The sequence below is a fragment of the Numida meleagris genome, chromosome Z, assembly GCF_002078875.1.
Source record: "Numida meleagris isolate 19003 breed g44 Domestic line chromosome Z, NumMel1.0, whole genome shotgun sequence".
NCBI lineage: Eukaryota > Metazoa > Chordata > Aves > Galliformes > Numididae > Numida > Numida meleagris.
Genome location: NC_034438.1, coordinates 540,410 through 558,297, shown reverse-complemented (window position 1 = coordinate 558,297; position 17,888 = coordinate 540,410). Strand labels below are relative to the sequence as shown.

The 17,888-nt window shown below is 40.4% G+C and overlaps 1 protein-coding gene across 2 annotated transcripts in view; it reads left to right on the top strand.

Annotated features, from left to right (window-relative positions):
- WDR7 (WD repeat domain 7) overlaps positions 1 to 17,888 on the top strand; it is a 114,270-nt gene that overhangs the window by 71,024 nt on the left and 25,358 nt on the right. For both annotated transcript variants that reach the window (XM_021380077.1, XM_021380076.1), the window contains exons 21-24: positions 2,216 to 2,402; positions 12,397 to 12,514; positions 13,261 to 13,410; positions 13,889 to 13,971. In XM_021380077.1, coding sequence (XP_021235752.1) covers positions 2,216 to 2,402; positions 12,397 to 12,514; positions 13,261 to 13,410; positions 13,889 to 13,971 — 538 coding nt within the window. The remainder of the gene's footprint in view (positions 1 to 2,215; positions 2,403 to 12,396; positions 12,515 to 13,260; positions 13,411 to 13,888; positions 13,972 to 17,888) is intronic.

The window sequence follows — 17,888 nt, the reverse complement described above, 5'->3', positions numbered from 1 at the left end:
TGCTGGAGTGCTTCTTTGCAGAAATGTTGTGATGCTTCTTAGTCAGGTTTTTTTTTATTTGAGACAAAAACCGTGCACATTGAAGCTTCGTAGAATCATTATGGTTGGAAAAGACTTCTAAGATTATCGAGTCCGACCCCAAACCATCCCCACTGTGCCCGCTAAACCATGTTCCTGTGTGTCACATCCCCATGGTTCTGGAACACCTCCATGGACAGGGACTCCACCACCTCCCTGGTCAGCCTGTGCCACTGCATCACTGCTCTTTGGAGAAGAAACTGTTCCTAATATCCAGCCGTACATTTTAAGAAGAAACTTTCAGCTTGTGTATTACACGCATCAAAGTTTGTTGTGTATTCACGTGCACATCAGGACTGTCAGTGGCTTTTCTGGAAGCTGAAATGTCAGGAGCTTTATTTAATAAAGCACACAACTTGTAGGAGACAGTTCTGAAAACTAAAGAAAACTGTGTTCAGATCAATAGGTTATCATTACTGCAGAGGCAAACTAAATGAATGTTATTAAGAGGTAACAAATAATTATGTAGTGATAATGATAAATTACCTTTATCTGGGAGCACTGTTTTAGTGTTCTCTCACATTTTTATATATATATATATGCAACTACTTCAATGAAAAACTGATCTATTGAATGAAATAACAGGCAGGAAGAGAACTTTGTACACGGACGGATAGTGGCAGGACAAGGAGAAACGGCTTTAAACTAAAAAAGGGCAGATTTAGGTCATATGTGAGGGGGAAATTCTTTACCCAAATAGCGGTGAGGCCCCAACACTGCTGCCCAGAGCTGCGTGGGTGCCCAAGGTAATTGATGGGCCCTGGGCAGCTTGAGCTGGTGGGGGGCAGCCAGCCCACGGGAGGGGTGGGGGGGCCTTTTGTGTGCACATTATATAGCATGTCTCTGTCATCTCAAGAGCTGTCATTGTAACTGAGTTATTAATTAACGTCTCATCCTTCTAATGGGGCTTCTATTCTGCTTCTGCTCCTCAAGCTGTGATGCCGGCAGCAGTGACCAGAGTCAGCATGATATGACGGCTTTGCAGTCATTTCATTCCACTCCCTAAATAAAGCATTGCTAATCCCCACATGTTTTAACACTGAGGTGCTTTCAGCAGGAAGTATATTTTGAGAAGAAGGAAAACCCTCACTGTAAAACCAGGATACTTTATGAATGGGCACTGTGGTACGTGCAAGGCATGGAAGGAGGCGTGTGGAGCCTGTGGTTGTCTGTGCTGTGCAGAGCTGCTCTGCAGGCTTAGCAAACAGCAGGTGCTCGACTGGAGATTTTGGAGCGCTTTGTGACTTTGTTTTCTCACTCGGTTAAGCATACCTGGCATGAACTTCTTTTAGCTCCAGCAGGATTCAACAATGTGTAATCTAAACATGGCTTAATTTAACTGCTTTCTTCCCCATTTGTTTTCCCGAGACATTGTTCCAAAATGATTTACCTTCTTTTCTGAAAGGTTTTCATTAGCTCTGTTAATCTTGTTACAGATTCCAGTTGTGTGATTTTTTTTTTTATTTTTTGCGACTTTCTATTGAAGGGGAATTTCGTTTTGTAATTCCTTCCATCGTGATTCATCCTGAATGTTTATTCTTTGCACCATTTTCAGATGCGTAGATTGACTATTTTTCTGCACAAAGATTACTTTTAACATAGTAAAAATATTGCAATTAAGACTCAACAACAGCGGTCTTGGCATGGGGCTGTTTTAAAGCAGATTACTGTACTGTGCTGTCTTGTGTGCTCTAACATAGTGGCCCATGCTGCCATGGAGAACATGTTCAGGATCAGGCAGGCAGAGGCTGGCTGGAGTTCAGCGTTGCTGATGGGATGCAGAACTTTAACACATCCTGTGCTTATGTCTAACTGAAAGTTATCATTTGTTACTATAGCTATCAAAACCCGATTCCTTGCAGAGGCAGCTGGAAGTAGGAGCAGTAGGTACTTTCCACAAAGCATGTGTAATCTGGGGATTACTTCTAAGACACAACATTTTTCAAATTTAATTAAAAATATCTTTGGTTTCTTCTGTCTTTCCATCAGATTTTCCGTTGCTTACAGGAGTTTCTGGAAAGAATGTGGAAGTGGTATTTTTAATGAATTTAAACTGCCCTTAGAATAAAATACAGAACAATGTTTGTGATATGTAACGCCTTTCATTGCCCCAATTCTCTCCCATTCTCCTCGGCAGGCAAGGCACTGACATTTCTGCTGCTGCAGCCGCCAAGCCCCAAGCTGCCCGCGCACAGCACCATCCGCAGAACTGCCATTGACCTCATCGGCCGTGGCTTCACCGTCTGGGAGCCCTACATGGACGTCTCTGCGGTGCTCATGGGCCTGTTGGAGCTCTGCGCCGACGCTGAGAAGCAGCTTGCAAAGTAGGTATCTCCTTATAAACTTGTGAAACCCTGCGTCTTCTCCAACCTGTACGTAGAGTCATAGATTTGTTAAGGCTGGGAAAGAGCTCTAGGAGCATCCAGTCCAGATCCTGGGTTTAGAGTAGTCAGTCATCTCAGATACGAATAAAATCATGGAATTATTTTAGTTGGAAGGGACCCTTAAAGGCCATCTGGTCCCGCTCCCCTGCAGTAAACAGGGATACCTACAGCTCAGTGAAGTGCTCGGAGCCCTGACCAGCCTGACCTTGAATATCTCGAAGGACAGGGCACCCACCACCTTTCTGAGCAACTTGTGTCAGTACTTCACTAACCTTAGAATAAAGAACTTTTTTCTTACATCCAATCTAAATCTCCCTTGTTTCAGTTTGAAACCATTTCCCTTTGTCCTTTCACAGCAGACCCTGCTAAAGAGTCTGTCCCATTTTTTCTGTTTACCCTGTTTTAGATACTGAAGTAGCTGTAGTACTTGGCAAGGAGATGGAAAAAGTAAAGGAACCCTCCATTCTAGAGAATGCAGTTATTTCGTCAGTAACATTGCTATTGATAGCATCAAGGAAACTTGTACATTTAAGGATGGCTAAGAAGTCATAAACTCACTGGACCACAGCCTGTCTTTCAAGTTGTGGACAACTTATTAAAGAGTCCTGAATAAAGATACGGATGGTTTAGGTTAGATTTAGCTGTCTTGTGCATGTTCTGATCTCCTGGAAAGAAAGTCCTAGAATGGTAGAATGGCTCTGTCGTGTGTAGTATAGAAATAAAATCTTTCAGTTAAGTATTCGCAGTTGGGTCTAAAGAGGAAGGAGTGTGTTGATTTCAGTTCAGATCTTGGGCTTGCCTCATTTATCAGACTAGATTCATTGCCTGCAAGTGCCATCAATCACACCATCAAGTAGTTATAGCTAAACACAAGTGAAGTCATTCAGAGGACTCACATAATAAAGGCAGTGTCTTGCACATTTTGTGTTAAGATCATGGAATTTTTGAATTTTATTGTTTGGGGTTTTTTAGTGTGTGGCTTTGCAGCAGATGAATAGCATTTTTACTGTGTATCCCCAGTTGTATGATCTGAGACCCAAAGGCAGTACGTTTCTCCTGGGGACCTGATTCTCACAGTCCTTACTCTGCAGATCTGATTGCTGACAACAGGACTACTTGTACAGTGAAGGGTTTTGCAGTATAGTCTTTATTTTTATTATTGTTTGTTGTGAAACAGGCCATCTGCTCTGAAATTTATTCTAAATTGCAAACTGACTATATTTTAATTTATTTGGTTTTTACAAAAAAGCAAAAACTTCAGCATGCCTAAGGAATGGCTCTGATTTGAATGTATAGTTAAAGATAAAATAAGACTCTGTATGAGAGCTAACCGCGGTAGGCTACTGATATTAAATAGAACGCTGATACTATGCTCTATGTAGTGTGCTTTCAAAGCTATTTCAAGATTCCTGGTTTTCATGTAGAATCTTGAAAAATATTAGTAGATGTATGTTAGTGCTGTTGACGAAATTTTCATTCATCAGTACAGTTATTGCATAGGAACAAATTAAAATCCAGCTACAACAAAGAAAACATGGCTCCTGCTCTTGGCGGAGAGTTGCCTTGAGCAGAGGCAAACTTTTTATTTGGTTCTCAGTATGAATTAACGTTGTAGCATCGTACTTTTACAGGTGTCTATTTGGAAAATAACGTAATAAAAATGTTGAAAACCAAATAATAATTTTATAGTTGATTTTTTTCCTAATAAAAACTTAAGACGTTTGTTTGTTAAGTAAGTTTATATCTTTGAATGTGGTATCATAATGACCAATTTGAGTTCTGAATTTGGAAGATGCGCAGATGGGGTGTGTTTCACTACAGAATACAAACAAACTCTCCAGCATGTGTGAATCATGGCAACGCTTTTGGTTTCAGTACAGCTTTCTGAATTTGCACCAATTGAAATTCTAGTGCTCTCTGTGTCTGGCACGTGAGGTGTTGTGTGAATAAACATATTTCATGTTTAAATTTTTTTATGTAGTGTTTTAATTAGTGGCATTCTTTAAGTGTTGATTATTAAATTACTTTATAAACCATACATTAAGGGAGAAGCAATTTCATTCTAAAGGAAGACTTCATGACTCGTCTGTGAAAGGTTTTTGCTCATGAAAAAAATAACCTCTTGATTCTGAAACTGTAGAGCTCAACATAATTGATTATTTAGGTATTAATATTAGTGTATTTCATAAAGTGTGAAGGTTCATTTTACAGTAGATGGTATTTTGCTCTGTGGCTTTGTTCATGCCTTCCAAGCTTCTGGATGTATCCTGAAGCGTGTGAGAGAACTGCATGTTAAAGGAGAAGAAAATGCTTGTATAAAACTGCAGTAGGCATTTCTGTAGTGAATACTGATATACATGTAGAACTGTGTGGTTAGCATAAGGAGGATCTCTGACTAGCTTGCATATATTTTTGTTTACAACACCACTGTAGTAATACCGGTTTAGATATTAAAAATAATATTCTTAACTACTTTCCCATTTTATTCTGAGCCTATTGTTTGGTACATCACAGTAATTCTTGTGTTTTGGTTTTTTTTGTATGCTGTGCTGGATGAAACTAGTATATCCTTATAATCAAAAGCACTTCTAATGATAAGCATTATTGACGGGTATTTAAACTATGTATTTATAGTTTAAAATAATTTTCTGGTTTTGTCAAGAAATTATTTTGTTTGTAGCAATAACTTTGAACACCACAATCACTCGTAGAAGTCCACATCATTAACCTTAGCATTCAATTTCAGAACTCAGTTCTGAAAACTGCTATGTTACAAGTTTTATTTTATAAGTATACTTAAATTGTTTATTAATAAACACACGTAAACATTTTAAGCGGTGTATGCAGAAAGGAGCTGACTGGGTTTATCTTAATACTGTGTATGCGTCCACATGTGGAAGCACTGGGATTTGTAGCTTTTACGTTGTGTTAAAGGAGATTACCAAGTTTATATGGCAGTTTTAATTCCCTCAGACTGTAAAGGATGAGTGATTGTGGTATGCTGAGGGCAGTTAGTGGATAAATCTGTACAAACTGGATGAATATTGTTATTTACCTGAACCTCAATTATTTCTTTTAGCTTGACAGGAGAAGCCAAGACATTTTGCCTTCCCAAATAATCTTGTGTGTTCTATTGTATTTAAATGTGGGCTTGCACAAACCAAGTGAATACAGTACTTCAGAAAGTGATTTTCATCTTGCTATTACATCCTTAGCTGTCATAAAGATTAGTATGGCTCTCTATACACAGAGCACTGAATAAATGAATGTATCAGCATGTAGCCTTGAGGAGTCCAATGCAATTTTCATGATGATAAATTGCATAATAAGCGAGAAAGTGTTTGCTTATTAATCCATAACAAGATTTAGATTGAAAATGGCCTGTTACATTCATGACAGATACAGTACTGACTGCAGACAGACTAAGATGGAAAGAAACAGAGCAACAATGTGTGCAGGGGGTTAAGTGTGCATCTTACCCTCCCGGTGCCCTGCTGAGCTGCCCCTTTTTGTGCCTGATTTACCGTGTACACAATAACAGTGCACAGCTGCCTGGCTTCTATCCCTGATGTTAAGAACGTTTTATGAAAGAGCTTTTATGTCAAGCTTGTGCTTTAAAGAAAATCACTTCACATTTATTGACAAAAAAGCGGTGTTTTCTTTTTTCCCTTCTAAATTAAATATCTGAGCTGAAATCCAAAACTTTGGTATTTATAACTCCTCCACTCTCCCAGTTCATCCCAGTCCCTAAAGGCTGCAGTGGGCTAGCCAGCCGTGCCGAGTGAAGCTGCTCAGGCATGAGGATTAGGAGACTTTTCTAGCATTTATTAGGCTTTGATTTCTTGGCACGGGTGACTGTAGGGATCATTGCTGTCTGTAATTTTTGCTCTTTGAATTACAAGCTACAGTTTGATATAGATCATGACACGGTATACCAAAATGAGCATGTTATGTTTCTGTCTACCCATATGTTTATACATGTGTGTGTAGTAAATAATGAGACTAAATTTCTTTAGTTTTGATTGTATTTAGTGGAAACCTTTCGTTTTGTGTCTGTATAGATTCTGTCTGTGAGTGTATGTGATGCAGTAGGTGCATCCCTAGTTTTCAAGTGCAGTGGAACAGCTTTAGAGTATTGCCTGAACAGCTGCTGAAATTGAGGTTTCTAAAGGATAAATGAGAGCTGGTACTTGGTCCTTCATGTGAGGATGAGGAGGAGGAATATGAATTCCAAGCGTTCTGGCTTCACGACAGGAAGGACGTTTGGTTCCTTCCCCTTTGTTCAGCCATTGCTTCAGTGCTGCCCATGTAGACAGAAGGGGGTTTTTGAGGTGTATCACTTGTGGTTCCTGTTAAATGAGATGGGATATACCAGTCTTTGCTGCTTTCCCTCCCTCTTGCTTCAGAGGAGGGAAACACGGATGAGTGTCTGTTTTGCAAATAGCTACTTTACCTAAAGGGCAAAATAGACCCCATCTCTGCAAAAGATCCCCTCTGAAATCATGCACTTTGTGGTCTCCTTTTCAGGCTTCTTTCTGTAGCTTCTCCCCGTCTTCGGCTGGCAGAAAACATCTGTTTGGTCAATTTTCAGTTTTGGTGTCAGAAAGTGTTCTTTTCTGGGGTGTTGTTAGAGTTTGATGCATTTGGATTTCTGTTTTTTACATAAGAGGATGAAGTCTGACTCTTGAAGGGTGTGATAACCAAGTAGTTGTTATATTCATTTTTAATAACTCAGATTATGAAATATGTTTTAGTTTTAAAATATCTTACAGATACATTCCAGAGAATTCTGCTTAATTACTTAAGAATCTAAAATTTTTGATGCATTTTTAAAGTGTCAATTTCTATCAAAATGCAAATTCTGATTTATTAACTTTTTCAGATCTACAGTTATGAATAAAATTATTTAATTATGTAAACAGGGTAACAGTGCTTCAAAACACACCTTCTAATGAGAATCGGGTTTTCCTTAAGAAAACAGATAAAAAGGACCAATGAAAAACTCAGTTACATGGAGTATTTGAATCCCATTTTCTTACTTCTGTGATTAACTTGTAATTTAAATCGGTGCATGGTGCTTGCCATTGCACAGACAGTGCCACCAGTAACACTGCTGAAGGTTACAACCCACAGGTTAGGATCCTGTAACCCATGGAACTGTTATTGCACTCTCATCAGTGCTACTTAATTACTGTGATGACCCGAGGACGGGGTCTGGCAGAAATGTACTCCTCTGAAGAGCTTGTCTGAAGCGCAGCCCTGTTTGTGTGGGAGAATAATGGAACACTTTGCCTAAAAGGGACGTGTGTTCCCTTGAATGACATGTTAGTGAAATCAAAGTAAAAACAACATTCTTTCTTAATTGAAAAGGCAGAGGCAGAGATAATGCTTTTGGTGTGGGTATCGTCATGTGAAGAGATGTCAGATGCTCCATTACCACTGATGTGCAGGGCTGTGGCTGCCTGAGGCCTAGCTGAGCTGGCAGGGCCCATGCAGGGCCATGGCTGCCTGAGGCCTAGCTGAGCTGCCTCTGTCCTGGGCAGTGCTGCCCACAGGACACGTGGTCTGTAGGCCCCACACAGGGACTCATTATAAAAGAAAATAGCAATAATCCTGTCTATTAGATACCATTGTTTTCCAGTTTTGAAAGACTAACACTGCTAGCTGCGTGGCCTTATTTCCCCGAGGGTGCAGGATACCAGCCAGTGAGAATCAGCTCCTGGGAATCAGCTGAATGGCACAAGTCAAAAGCACAAATAGGTGCAGGATTTGGTGCCAGCTTTTGTACTGTTTGGTACAGTTACAGTGTTGTCTCTGGTATTAGAAATGTGTGCTAGAGGACAGGCTGTGACCATTTTGTCTGCTACACTCTCAAAAATCATTCTCCAAATGTCTGCTAACTGTGCAGTGGGCAGACAGGGGTAGGAGGAGGAGAAGAGGCACAACACATGTTGCCTTCTTGTGTTGGATGTACGGAAGTCCTGAAGCCCATCAATACAAGAGAAGTTTGGGTACAAAACTAGCGTTTCCCTCTGTGCATTAGTTCTGCATCTGCCTTTGTTTTGTTGGAGGTCTGGGCAGTGTGCCTGTCCCACCCGCATGGCTGCCTTCTGAAGGCGGATGAGGAGGCCAGCTGGCCTGGCCAGGGGGTTAATCCCTGCCCACATGCTGCCACTGCTGAGCGATGCTAGTAAATTGACAAAAAGCCTGTTGCTTTTCAGGAAAATGCACACTTTACCGGGCACCCTGTAAGGAAAAGTGCTGCTGGCAGAAACATGAGGCCTTCTTATAGGAAAAGTACTGAGACCCTGAGATTTTGATTGAAAGATAATGAGGCTGGTCTGAGCGCCTCACTTTGATACCTTCTTCCTGTTTCATCACTTCTATCCGTAAAGTCTCTGCCTGATTTTTTAAGTTACGTTCAGATATGCTTTTCCAGATAAAAAGGGACATATTTATAATACTGTTGCAGAGACTTTGTTGGTTTTCAAAAACAGTAGTTTTAATGCATATGATAATGGTGGGAAAGGAAATAACAAATTTTGTTTGCTATTTTTATGAGCTCAGATCTGTAAAATGGTAATACCATATCTTGCTGTTGCTCCAGAAAAATAGTTCATTTGTTAGAAAACACTTTAACCACTCTGAAGTTTTTTGTTGCAGAGTATCTAATTTATAAGCTTCCAGTAAAAAAAATTCTCAAAATTATTTTTAGGGACACCCTTTAAAAAAAAAAAAAAAAAAAGCAAAGAATAACCAAGAGAGCCTACAGCATTCTGCAGACACTTGTCTATGTTTTTTCAAAAATAAATAAATAGAAGTCAACAAAACTATGCAGGAACAATTTGAGACATACATAGATAGCTTAATTGTTTGGTTACAGTATGATACCTCAGTCCTGTCCAAAACCAGGAATGGACCTCACAGTCACCTATTTGACTTTATAAACTCATGTTACTCTTTAACAAAAATGTAGCTTTCCTTCAGTATCACTTCGAAATAACATTAACATGAAGTCTGGGATAAGAAATGTCAGAATATGTGGTTTGTCAGTTTTAGCTCCCGAAAATCAGGAGATCTCAAATGTTCATGTTTCAAGGTGAATAGACAAACTAACCCAAACGTTTCTGGACTTCAGAAAAATGAGCTGATGCTTTTTCTTGCCATTTTGAGTTTGGTATGTTTGAACTGCTTGTGCTGGTGGAATAGCTAAGGGAAAAAGCCCATTGTTTGTGGGGGCATGGAGCATCAGGAGTACAGAAAACATGTATTGTGATTTGCACATGGAATTGTTTCAGTTTCTTCTCTCATTTATTTTCAGGGCAGGCTGAGTCTGACTCTGCTTTCAGAGCAGAATGAACCTTGCTGACTCTGATAAACCAGTTTTTACCCACTTGGAACCACACAGAGAGGGATGCAAGTGCAGAGTGTTTACACTTCTTTCCATGAGGATGCTTTAATTTGCCATGGCTTTCCTGCCAGAGAGGTTGCTTGCAGCTTTTTGGTTTTGAGGAGCTTGCAAAGTGTAAAAGAGGGCTCAGCCAGCCAGCCCTGGGGTGGAAGGGGTGGGTGAAAATGGCTGCTGGCCCTTTGCCTCACAGCTGTACTGAGCAGCGTCGCAACCACTGAACCTCTGACCAGCGGCATCTGAAGCAGCACGCTGGCTGGGGATTTGGAACAGAGCATTCCTATTCGTCCACTTTAACAGCATTAAATGTGTAAAATGAATGCGATCATAGAACTGGAAACGGCAGCCCTTACTTCAGTGAATAATCCCTGAGAAAGTAGCATGACTACTTGGGTACGTAAGGGCTGCAGAAGGAGACGTCTGGTTATGATGGCTGTGCGGCTCTGCTAATAGCTTTGTGCTGTTTTGCAGGCATTGTGCTATGTGTTGTAATGAGTTACAACTTACCTAATTGGGCTGTCCTCTGTGTTTAGAAATGCACAGTATTTCTTCTGAAACTTCAGATTCTAGATAAGATGATTTCACTGGACTGGCACTCATTTTATTGAGTGTATTTTTATCTCATGTATGTCTTTTAGAATATTAAACATCTGAAATCACAGGGATGGTAGAGATTTTGTCTTCTTTTATTACATGAAACTTTTTATGGTTAACATGCACTTAAATGACGTACTGAGATTAAAGCAAATCTTCATTTTTATTAGCATTCACATATATTTGTAATACAAACAGCTGACATGCATAAATTCCATTAAAATTTGATGGCAGTTTGTTAGACAGTGTTGTTCTCATACATGTTCTCAAAACTTATCCCCTGTGCAGAGGGAGAATCCCAGCTTCATCTCTGGTCTTCAGACAGAGATCACTGCTGGTGGAGGTGGCATATGCAGGAAAACACCTCATTTTCATAGGAAAATAACCTGTAAATGTTGTTTACAGGTTGTTTTTTTTTGTTATTGTTGCTGTTTCTTAATCTCTAAGCAACAAAAAGGGGGTAAGTGAAGAGGCTACTTTAGGGTAGCATGGCTCTAGCAGCAGGGTTGTTTTAAAGCTGGCAAAGAGCTGTTTGTGTTCTCACTGTTCTTGCTGCAGTAGGCATACTGGAGAAAGTTGTCTCTGCTGGATGGGCTGCAGAGGCTGTGTTCGAGGCTAATCCCACCGAACACTGTGTCCGAGGTGCTTCTTCCCTTTCTGTAAAAGCCCAGTTCCTTCTTAGAGGATTATCGGTTTCCTCGCAACCCTGTTCCTCCCATTTCTCCCTCCCACACTGATGCTGTTTTCTGTTGGGAAAATGTTCTCCCCTGGTCATGGAAGCTAGCAGGTAAATACTGCTTTGCCGTAACGCCCTCCCCCCCCTCAGTATTAACTGAGTGCCTTCAAGTGTTGCTGAGTTTTGTAGTCTGATTTTTAGGCAGATCAGATATCACTTCATGCATTAGCTTGCTCTTCTGAAGGCGCAGAGCTATTAGCCTGGAGAATTACTTACATTTTGGGCTGTGGATTGTGGGTGTGGGTGCAGGAAGGATTTGTAGAATTTCTGGATAGTGTACAGTTTGCCCTGCAAAAATGCAGTCTGCTCTGCAAAAATGCAGTCTGCTATGACATAGATAATGGTAGTTAATTTAGTGATAGTTCAGGTGGTAGTGGTTTAAGAAAGGAAGCTTTCAGACAAAAATTAGTTATGTATCTTCTTTGTCAGTTAACTTATTCTCTTCGTTATCACATAAGAGATTTTACTTTTGCTTAATGTAGTTATTGGTTCTTGCTGTTACTTTATTGTTTCTTAAAATTTATGCTGTCATAGGAAATAAAAATGTTACATATGGAAAACTCAGATGTCAGTTAATCCCTTAGCTTTATTTGAAGCATTGCAGTAAAAACCTCATTTTTAGGAATTTTTAAAGAGCATTTGAATAATTTTAGTAAGTAGCATAAGGCATGGGTCTGTCATCTCTCCATGCTTCTGCAAGTCAGTCATGCACTAAAGAAAATCAAACTGAATAGATTCAGTGAGTTCAGTTCAAGAAGCTTCGTGCTTTAATCTCCTATTGCTAGTGCGTAGCTGAATTAAGTAGAATTACTACGAAGAGGATGTTTTTCAGCCTGCATTTAAGATTTTGTAAAAGTGTAAAACATAATTTCTTTACAAGACATTCTTCATTTGCCTTGTCCTGGGCTCTGTGATATGTATTCAACACATACAGGTAATTTGTTAACAAGGCCTTTTTAACACTTTGGACAGATGCACATACTGTTTTCAATCTTCATGGTTAATTATTCGATTTTGTATTTGATGATAGAACACCCTGACTCCTAATCACTGCTCATTGTTGGGAGTCCATTATATTCTAACTGTTTGAGTGCTCCCGTTGACCTTGAACTGACATTATAAGCTGTTTCTAATCTCTTCACTCTATATTTCTAATGCTCCTTTTCTTTCTCCCTGCTTTGTCTGGCGCCGTTTAGCATCACAATGGGGCTGCCCCTGAGCCCAGCGGCTGACTCCGCACGCTCCGCACGCCACGCGCTCTCGCTCATCGCCACAGCCCGGCCGCCCGCCTTCATTACCACCATTGCCAAGGAGGTGAGCGGGGTGTTGAGCTCCTGTGAGACGGCAATAAGCAGTCGCATGTCCTGCCCTTCCTCTCCAGAAAGGGAAGAAGCAGGGATCGCGTTTGTATTGTTGCAAACTGGTCTTTCCAAATGACACACAGGTTATGACTGGGTTTATACTTAACTCAGTCCGCTGAGTTACGTCTTTGTCGTATCCTGGTCTACAGGTTGTCCAGACTTCAAATATAAATGTGTAAAAAATCCTAATTTCCCTCTGCAATGCAAATGCCACCCAATTATGTCTGAATTGAAGCAGGATGGGGACTTAGCCACGCAGGCTGCAGGCAAGGAAGGGGCAATACTCGGAGGTTGTTGTGGGTTGGCACTGTCTTTCTGAGAGTCATCTGAGTGAACCCAGATGCCTGGAGTTTTTGCTTAGCTAGATGTTCAGCAGCAGGCCACAAAAAGCCTGTTATAAAGCAGGCACCTACTTCCTGAGGAAATACGAAGAAAAATGTCACAATTATGTAATCAAAACCCGTAAGCATTTGCTCATTTTGACCTGTAGTTTCATGAGATTAAGTAATGCTCAAAATAAAGGTAGACCTTTGTTTAAAAACTGCATCGGGGATGACCGCTGCTCGTACGTAGGGGTGACATTTAATCAAAGAGAAGTAAAGCAAAGCATTCTGCATGGTGCAGGCTCTCTCTGTGTAACATATTTGGTAAGAATATTTATCAAGTCCAAGTTTCCATTTGTAACCCTGCTCCTCGTAGGTGCACAGACACACCGCCCTCGCAGCAAACACACAATCTCAGCAGAATATTCACACCACCACTCTTGCTCGGGCTAAAGGAGAGATCTTGAGAGTCATTGAAATACTTATTGAGAAGATGCCTACCGACGTTGTGGACCTTCTTGTGGAGGTAAGGCTGTTCTGCCGTATGGCTTTGTGGTTTTGAAGCAGTAATGAATAATGTCTTGGCTGGAATGGCATTACGACATTCGATTCTCTTGTGCACCATAAAGCTTTTTATGTGTGCCAAGGATTTGTTTTGTATCACTTAGTTTGTTTCTAAACTTAAAATTTTAAACACTTCTGTGGCATTATTATGGGAGGATCAAACAAGAGAATGCACTGGTGATTACAGGTGTGCTTGTCAGAGCAGATTCTGAACATGCTGGGGGTCATTTGGACACTTTTAGCCTTTGTATTCATTGGTGCTAACAAATACTGGTGAAGAATGGTAAAGGCAATACAATAGTTTTGCGATTTTGGTACGTATTTTAAATTCAGGTTTTGAAAATGCGGCGAGGCATAGAAATGCTTTATTTTTGCCTGTCAGAACCTTTATTATGAAATACACAATGCAATGTCAAATATTTTTAACTTTTGTTTCCAAGGTTATGGACATCATCATGTATTGCCTTGAAGGATCTTTAGTTAAGAAAAAAGGTCTTCAGGAATGCTTTCCAGCCATCTGCAGGTAAGTTCTTCCTTCAGGAATAATACCAACAAAATAATGGGGTCTCTGGCAAGATGAATTTCATACCTTGAGTGGAACAGTCTTTTTGCAAGAGACTTGCTTCTTAAAATAGCAAATCTGAAGAGTGTTTTTTAGCTTACCTCTAATCCTTTACCGACCTTAGTTTTCTGCCTCATCTGACAGATAGGAACCAGAAAAGAGAAGCATTAACAACTCTATGTAGTTCAAGTATTGTAAAAGTCCTGAAGGAGGAAAACACTGTGCAGTCTCTTGGAAAAACTGTCCTGCTGCCCTGTCATGCATCCTAGCTGGAACAGCCGCACAAGCTGACCGAATTAATTGGACAGCTTTCTTTCGAAGGATTTATTAATATCGTTGTTGCTGTTGTTGCAGAAATGATAATAACATTCTTGAGTAACAAGCTGGATTCCAATATGCATGACCTGCTTGAGTGAATTAATTGACATAATCATGTACAGGCTGCAGAAGAAAAATTGGCTAAGATGGTGACAGTAGAAAGTAAGGATTTGGTTTGGGGGTTTAGAGGAGCTTAGTGGTGGATTGTTTCCAGGTACAGGTAGCTTGCGTTGTGTTGACTTCCCCACACACCTTGGAGCTGAATTGCTGTCTGTTAGTCAGCTGAGATAAAGCTGTGAGCAGACATCTTAAGCTACATGTCAGCTCTCCAGGTGTGACTGAGGGCTTGCCAAAGTGCAAGCTCTCTTGCTTTCATTTCTAGATCAGTTGTCAGCAGCTCAGTCCTTCATGAAAGTGTGCTCTCCTACTGGGAGCCTGGCCAAATAGCAAAAAAGTGTCTAATCTGTAGGAAGTTTAGGCCTGGCTCTGCTCTCTGAAACATCCTCCAGTGGAGAATTTTGAAAATAAAAGTTTCATCCTTTATGGCAGTAGCTGACTGCTGTGATCTGTCAGTCTGTCTTTGGGCACAGCCCTGCAATTTTGGGCGAGCCTCTCAGGCCTGCCGGAGCGTGCTCCTCTCCCACCACATCCTTGTGCAGTGAGCAGATTTGGGAAGCAGGGAACAAAAGCTAAGTTCAGATAACCCTGCTGGGGGACAGGTGAGCCCTGTGTCAGGCAGCAGTACACAAAGGCTGCTATTGAGCTGGTTTTTAAAAAGAGTTTTGAAGCTCTCGTGCTGAATGCAGGAGATGCAATTGAAATTAAACCTCACGAAATCAGAAGAGCACTGCTGGTTTCTTTAGAGCTGCTCTGCGTGCAGATTCCCAGCCCCACTGATCTGGGGAGGGAGCTGAGCACCGTTGCATGCTTTGGTCCTGGGATGTTTCTGCTTGGCTCTGAGACTCTTTTAACAGTAAAATGCGATTTATAACATGCGAACACTTACGGCATCTTAACACTATGATGAACGTCCCAGTTATACCATTAAACTGGTACAACCAATAAATTGTAACATTCGTCTCTCAGCCATTACATTTTAATTTAATAAGCTATTAAAATATTGAGTAGTTTCAAGAAAGAAACTATTATTCTGTTGACAGGTAGGACACTGATAGAGGTAGTTTTCCTTCTTCTTGATACTTTAAAAGGCTTAACGTAACACATAAATGCCAGGGCAAGTGGGAATTAGTGCAAAAAATCTTCCCTTTCCTGTTGTACCTTTATAGTTATATGTTATCTTAACATATTGTTAAATTACAAGTAATATTTCCTATTATACATAGTTATAGCCATTGTAAAAATGATACAGCACCCCACTGACATGGTCATTCAGCCCAATGGAAATTTTCGTGAGATTTTAGCAAATTGTTGAATGTCTGGAGAGATTCCAAGTGGAAGCACTTTGACGTAATCCTATTATTAATTCTTTTAATATCCACTGCTCTTTCTGCTGACCTGCATTACATGCACACCTGTTGTGGCTAAATTGTGTAGGTGCCCAAACACTTTCATGATGTGTACAAGCTCTTCTTTCTCATAGCCTTTAATAAGGTATTTCCACAATGCTTTATAATGACAAATATTTTGCTTGTTTGTCTATTTGAAGAGGCGTTCGTGTTTTCATAGAACAATAAAAACCTGCAGCTGTGAGCAGCAGTGTGCTGTGTTCAAGTACCAGATTCTTTCCTTTTTTCATTTTTTTTTCTTACTGTTATACAAAAGTAGCAATCTGCTGCTAATTGCTGTGTGCATGACTCAGTCCTAATAGGTGGCAATGAGGTAAATCCATCACCATGTGGAGTATTTCATTGCATATGACTATGGTGTGTATTTTCTTTTCCCATAAGTACTATCTTTTTAATAGAGGGTTGTACTACCTTTTAGCATCCTAAGTACCAACCTATTTCTTATAAAAATGAAAGTACTGAAGTGCACTGCAATGTGCATGAGATATTTCTGAATTTCTTTAAAATTTTGAGGGGTGATATTGAAGACAACAAAATTCTGTCCAACTTCAGCATTATCCTGATTCAGCATCTGCATGAAGCTGAGTGGTGCCTGATGGACTGTGTTGGGTCAGGTCATGCATTTAGTACAGTTTGCTGACTTCAAGCCTTCTGTGTAACGGCATCATCTCACATGGGAGTATAGATTAAATTTACAACAACAACTATTTTAGATTGCTTTTTACTAAGGAGCAGACTTGCAGAGAGAACATCAAGGATTAGACAAAGTGAGGTTGTACAGCAACATTTTATACGTTGGTTATTTGTGGAACTTGAGAGAGCAGAACTGAAGGAATTCAAGGCCATTGGTGAGGGGTACTGCTGCATCTTTGTGGGGATGGAAGGAAATCTTTCCTTCTGCTTTGTGGTTTCTCAGTTGATCTTTCATCACTTTTTGTTTGTTAATTAATGCATAAGTACTTGGGACAAAGATTCGGAGCGTCTGGGCTCTGACAGTGACTGCTTGGCTTTTCTCTCACTGGCCATCTGTCCTATTCCCAAACAGAGTTTTCATTTGGGAAGAGCAGGGAGAAGTTGCAGCTCATCCTTTGGTTTGGAGGCTGAGCTGGTACCAGCAGTAGCTGCAGTGTTTGTTTGGGTCCAGCAATGTTCCTCCTGCAGTTAAATTAAGCTGTCTCTTGGCTGACTGAAGTTCCTCTGCTGAGCAGTAATGGAGCAGCACTCAGAGTGAGGTTTCCATTAAGATGCCGATGGTGGATATGGATGCATCAGCTAGGCTTGCAAAAATGAGTCTGTAGCGTAGCCGAAATATATGCTGGCATATCATTCTCTATTCAACTCTGCCATTTAGAAGTTTAAAAAGGGAGGGAAAGGATTAAAACACTTAAATCTAAGGATGCTGCAACAATACTAAGTCAAAAGATAGAGAGCGAAGGTAAAGGGCTGACAACTGAATGTCAGTTGAAGGAGTAATGCTTTTTTTTATAAAATTAAGAAAAAAATGTCTGTTTCCTTGAAGCTCTTTCCTGCAAACAGTCTGTTGTTATGTAGACTGATGGATTCTTCTCAAAGAGAAATACTGACTCAGCTCTCTGTCTAAATGGGCATTTAAATGCAGTAAGGGGAGAAACGCTGTATGCTTACATATATTAGTATGTGATATTCCTTTTCTGTCTCTGTTGGAGAAGACAAGTGGACTGTGTCCATTCAGTGCTCTAATAGAAATAATAGGGATATAAAACTTTTTATTTAGAAACTTTTTGTTGTATTCTGTTTCACTTGTGACAATAAGTAGTGTGTATTTTTCTGTAAGTTTAAATATAAACCCCAAGTTTGCTGGTTATATAAAAGAGCCTTACAAATAACCTTCTCCCTGGCCAACTGAAGCACCACTTCAATTGTGTTGGTGATTGCAGCTTGATAAAAAATAGGGAAAAACGTGAAAGCTCTCTTATTGCAGCCTCACATGTTATCCACATGCCCAGCACCCAGTGCTGTGGGTAGGCAGGTATCCACGTACCCACACCTGCTTAT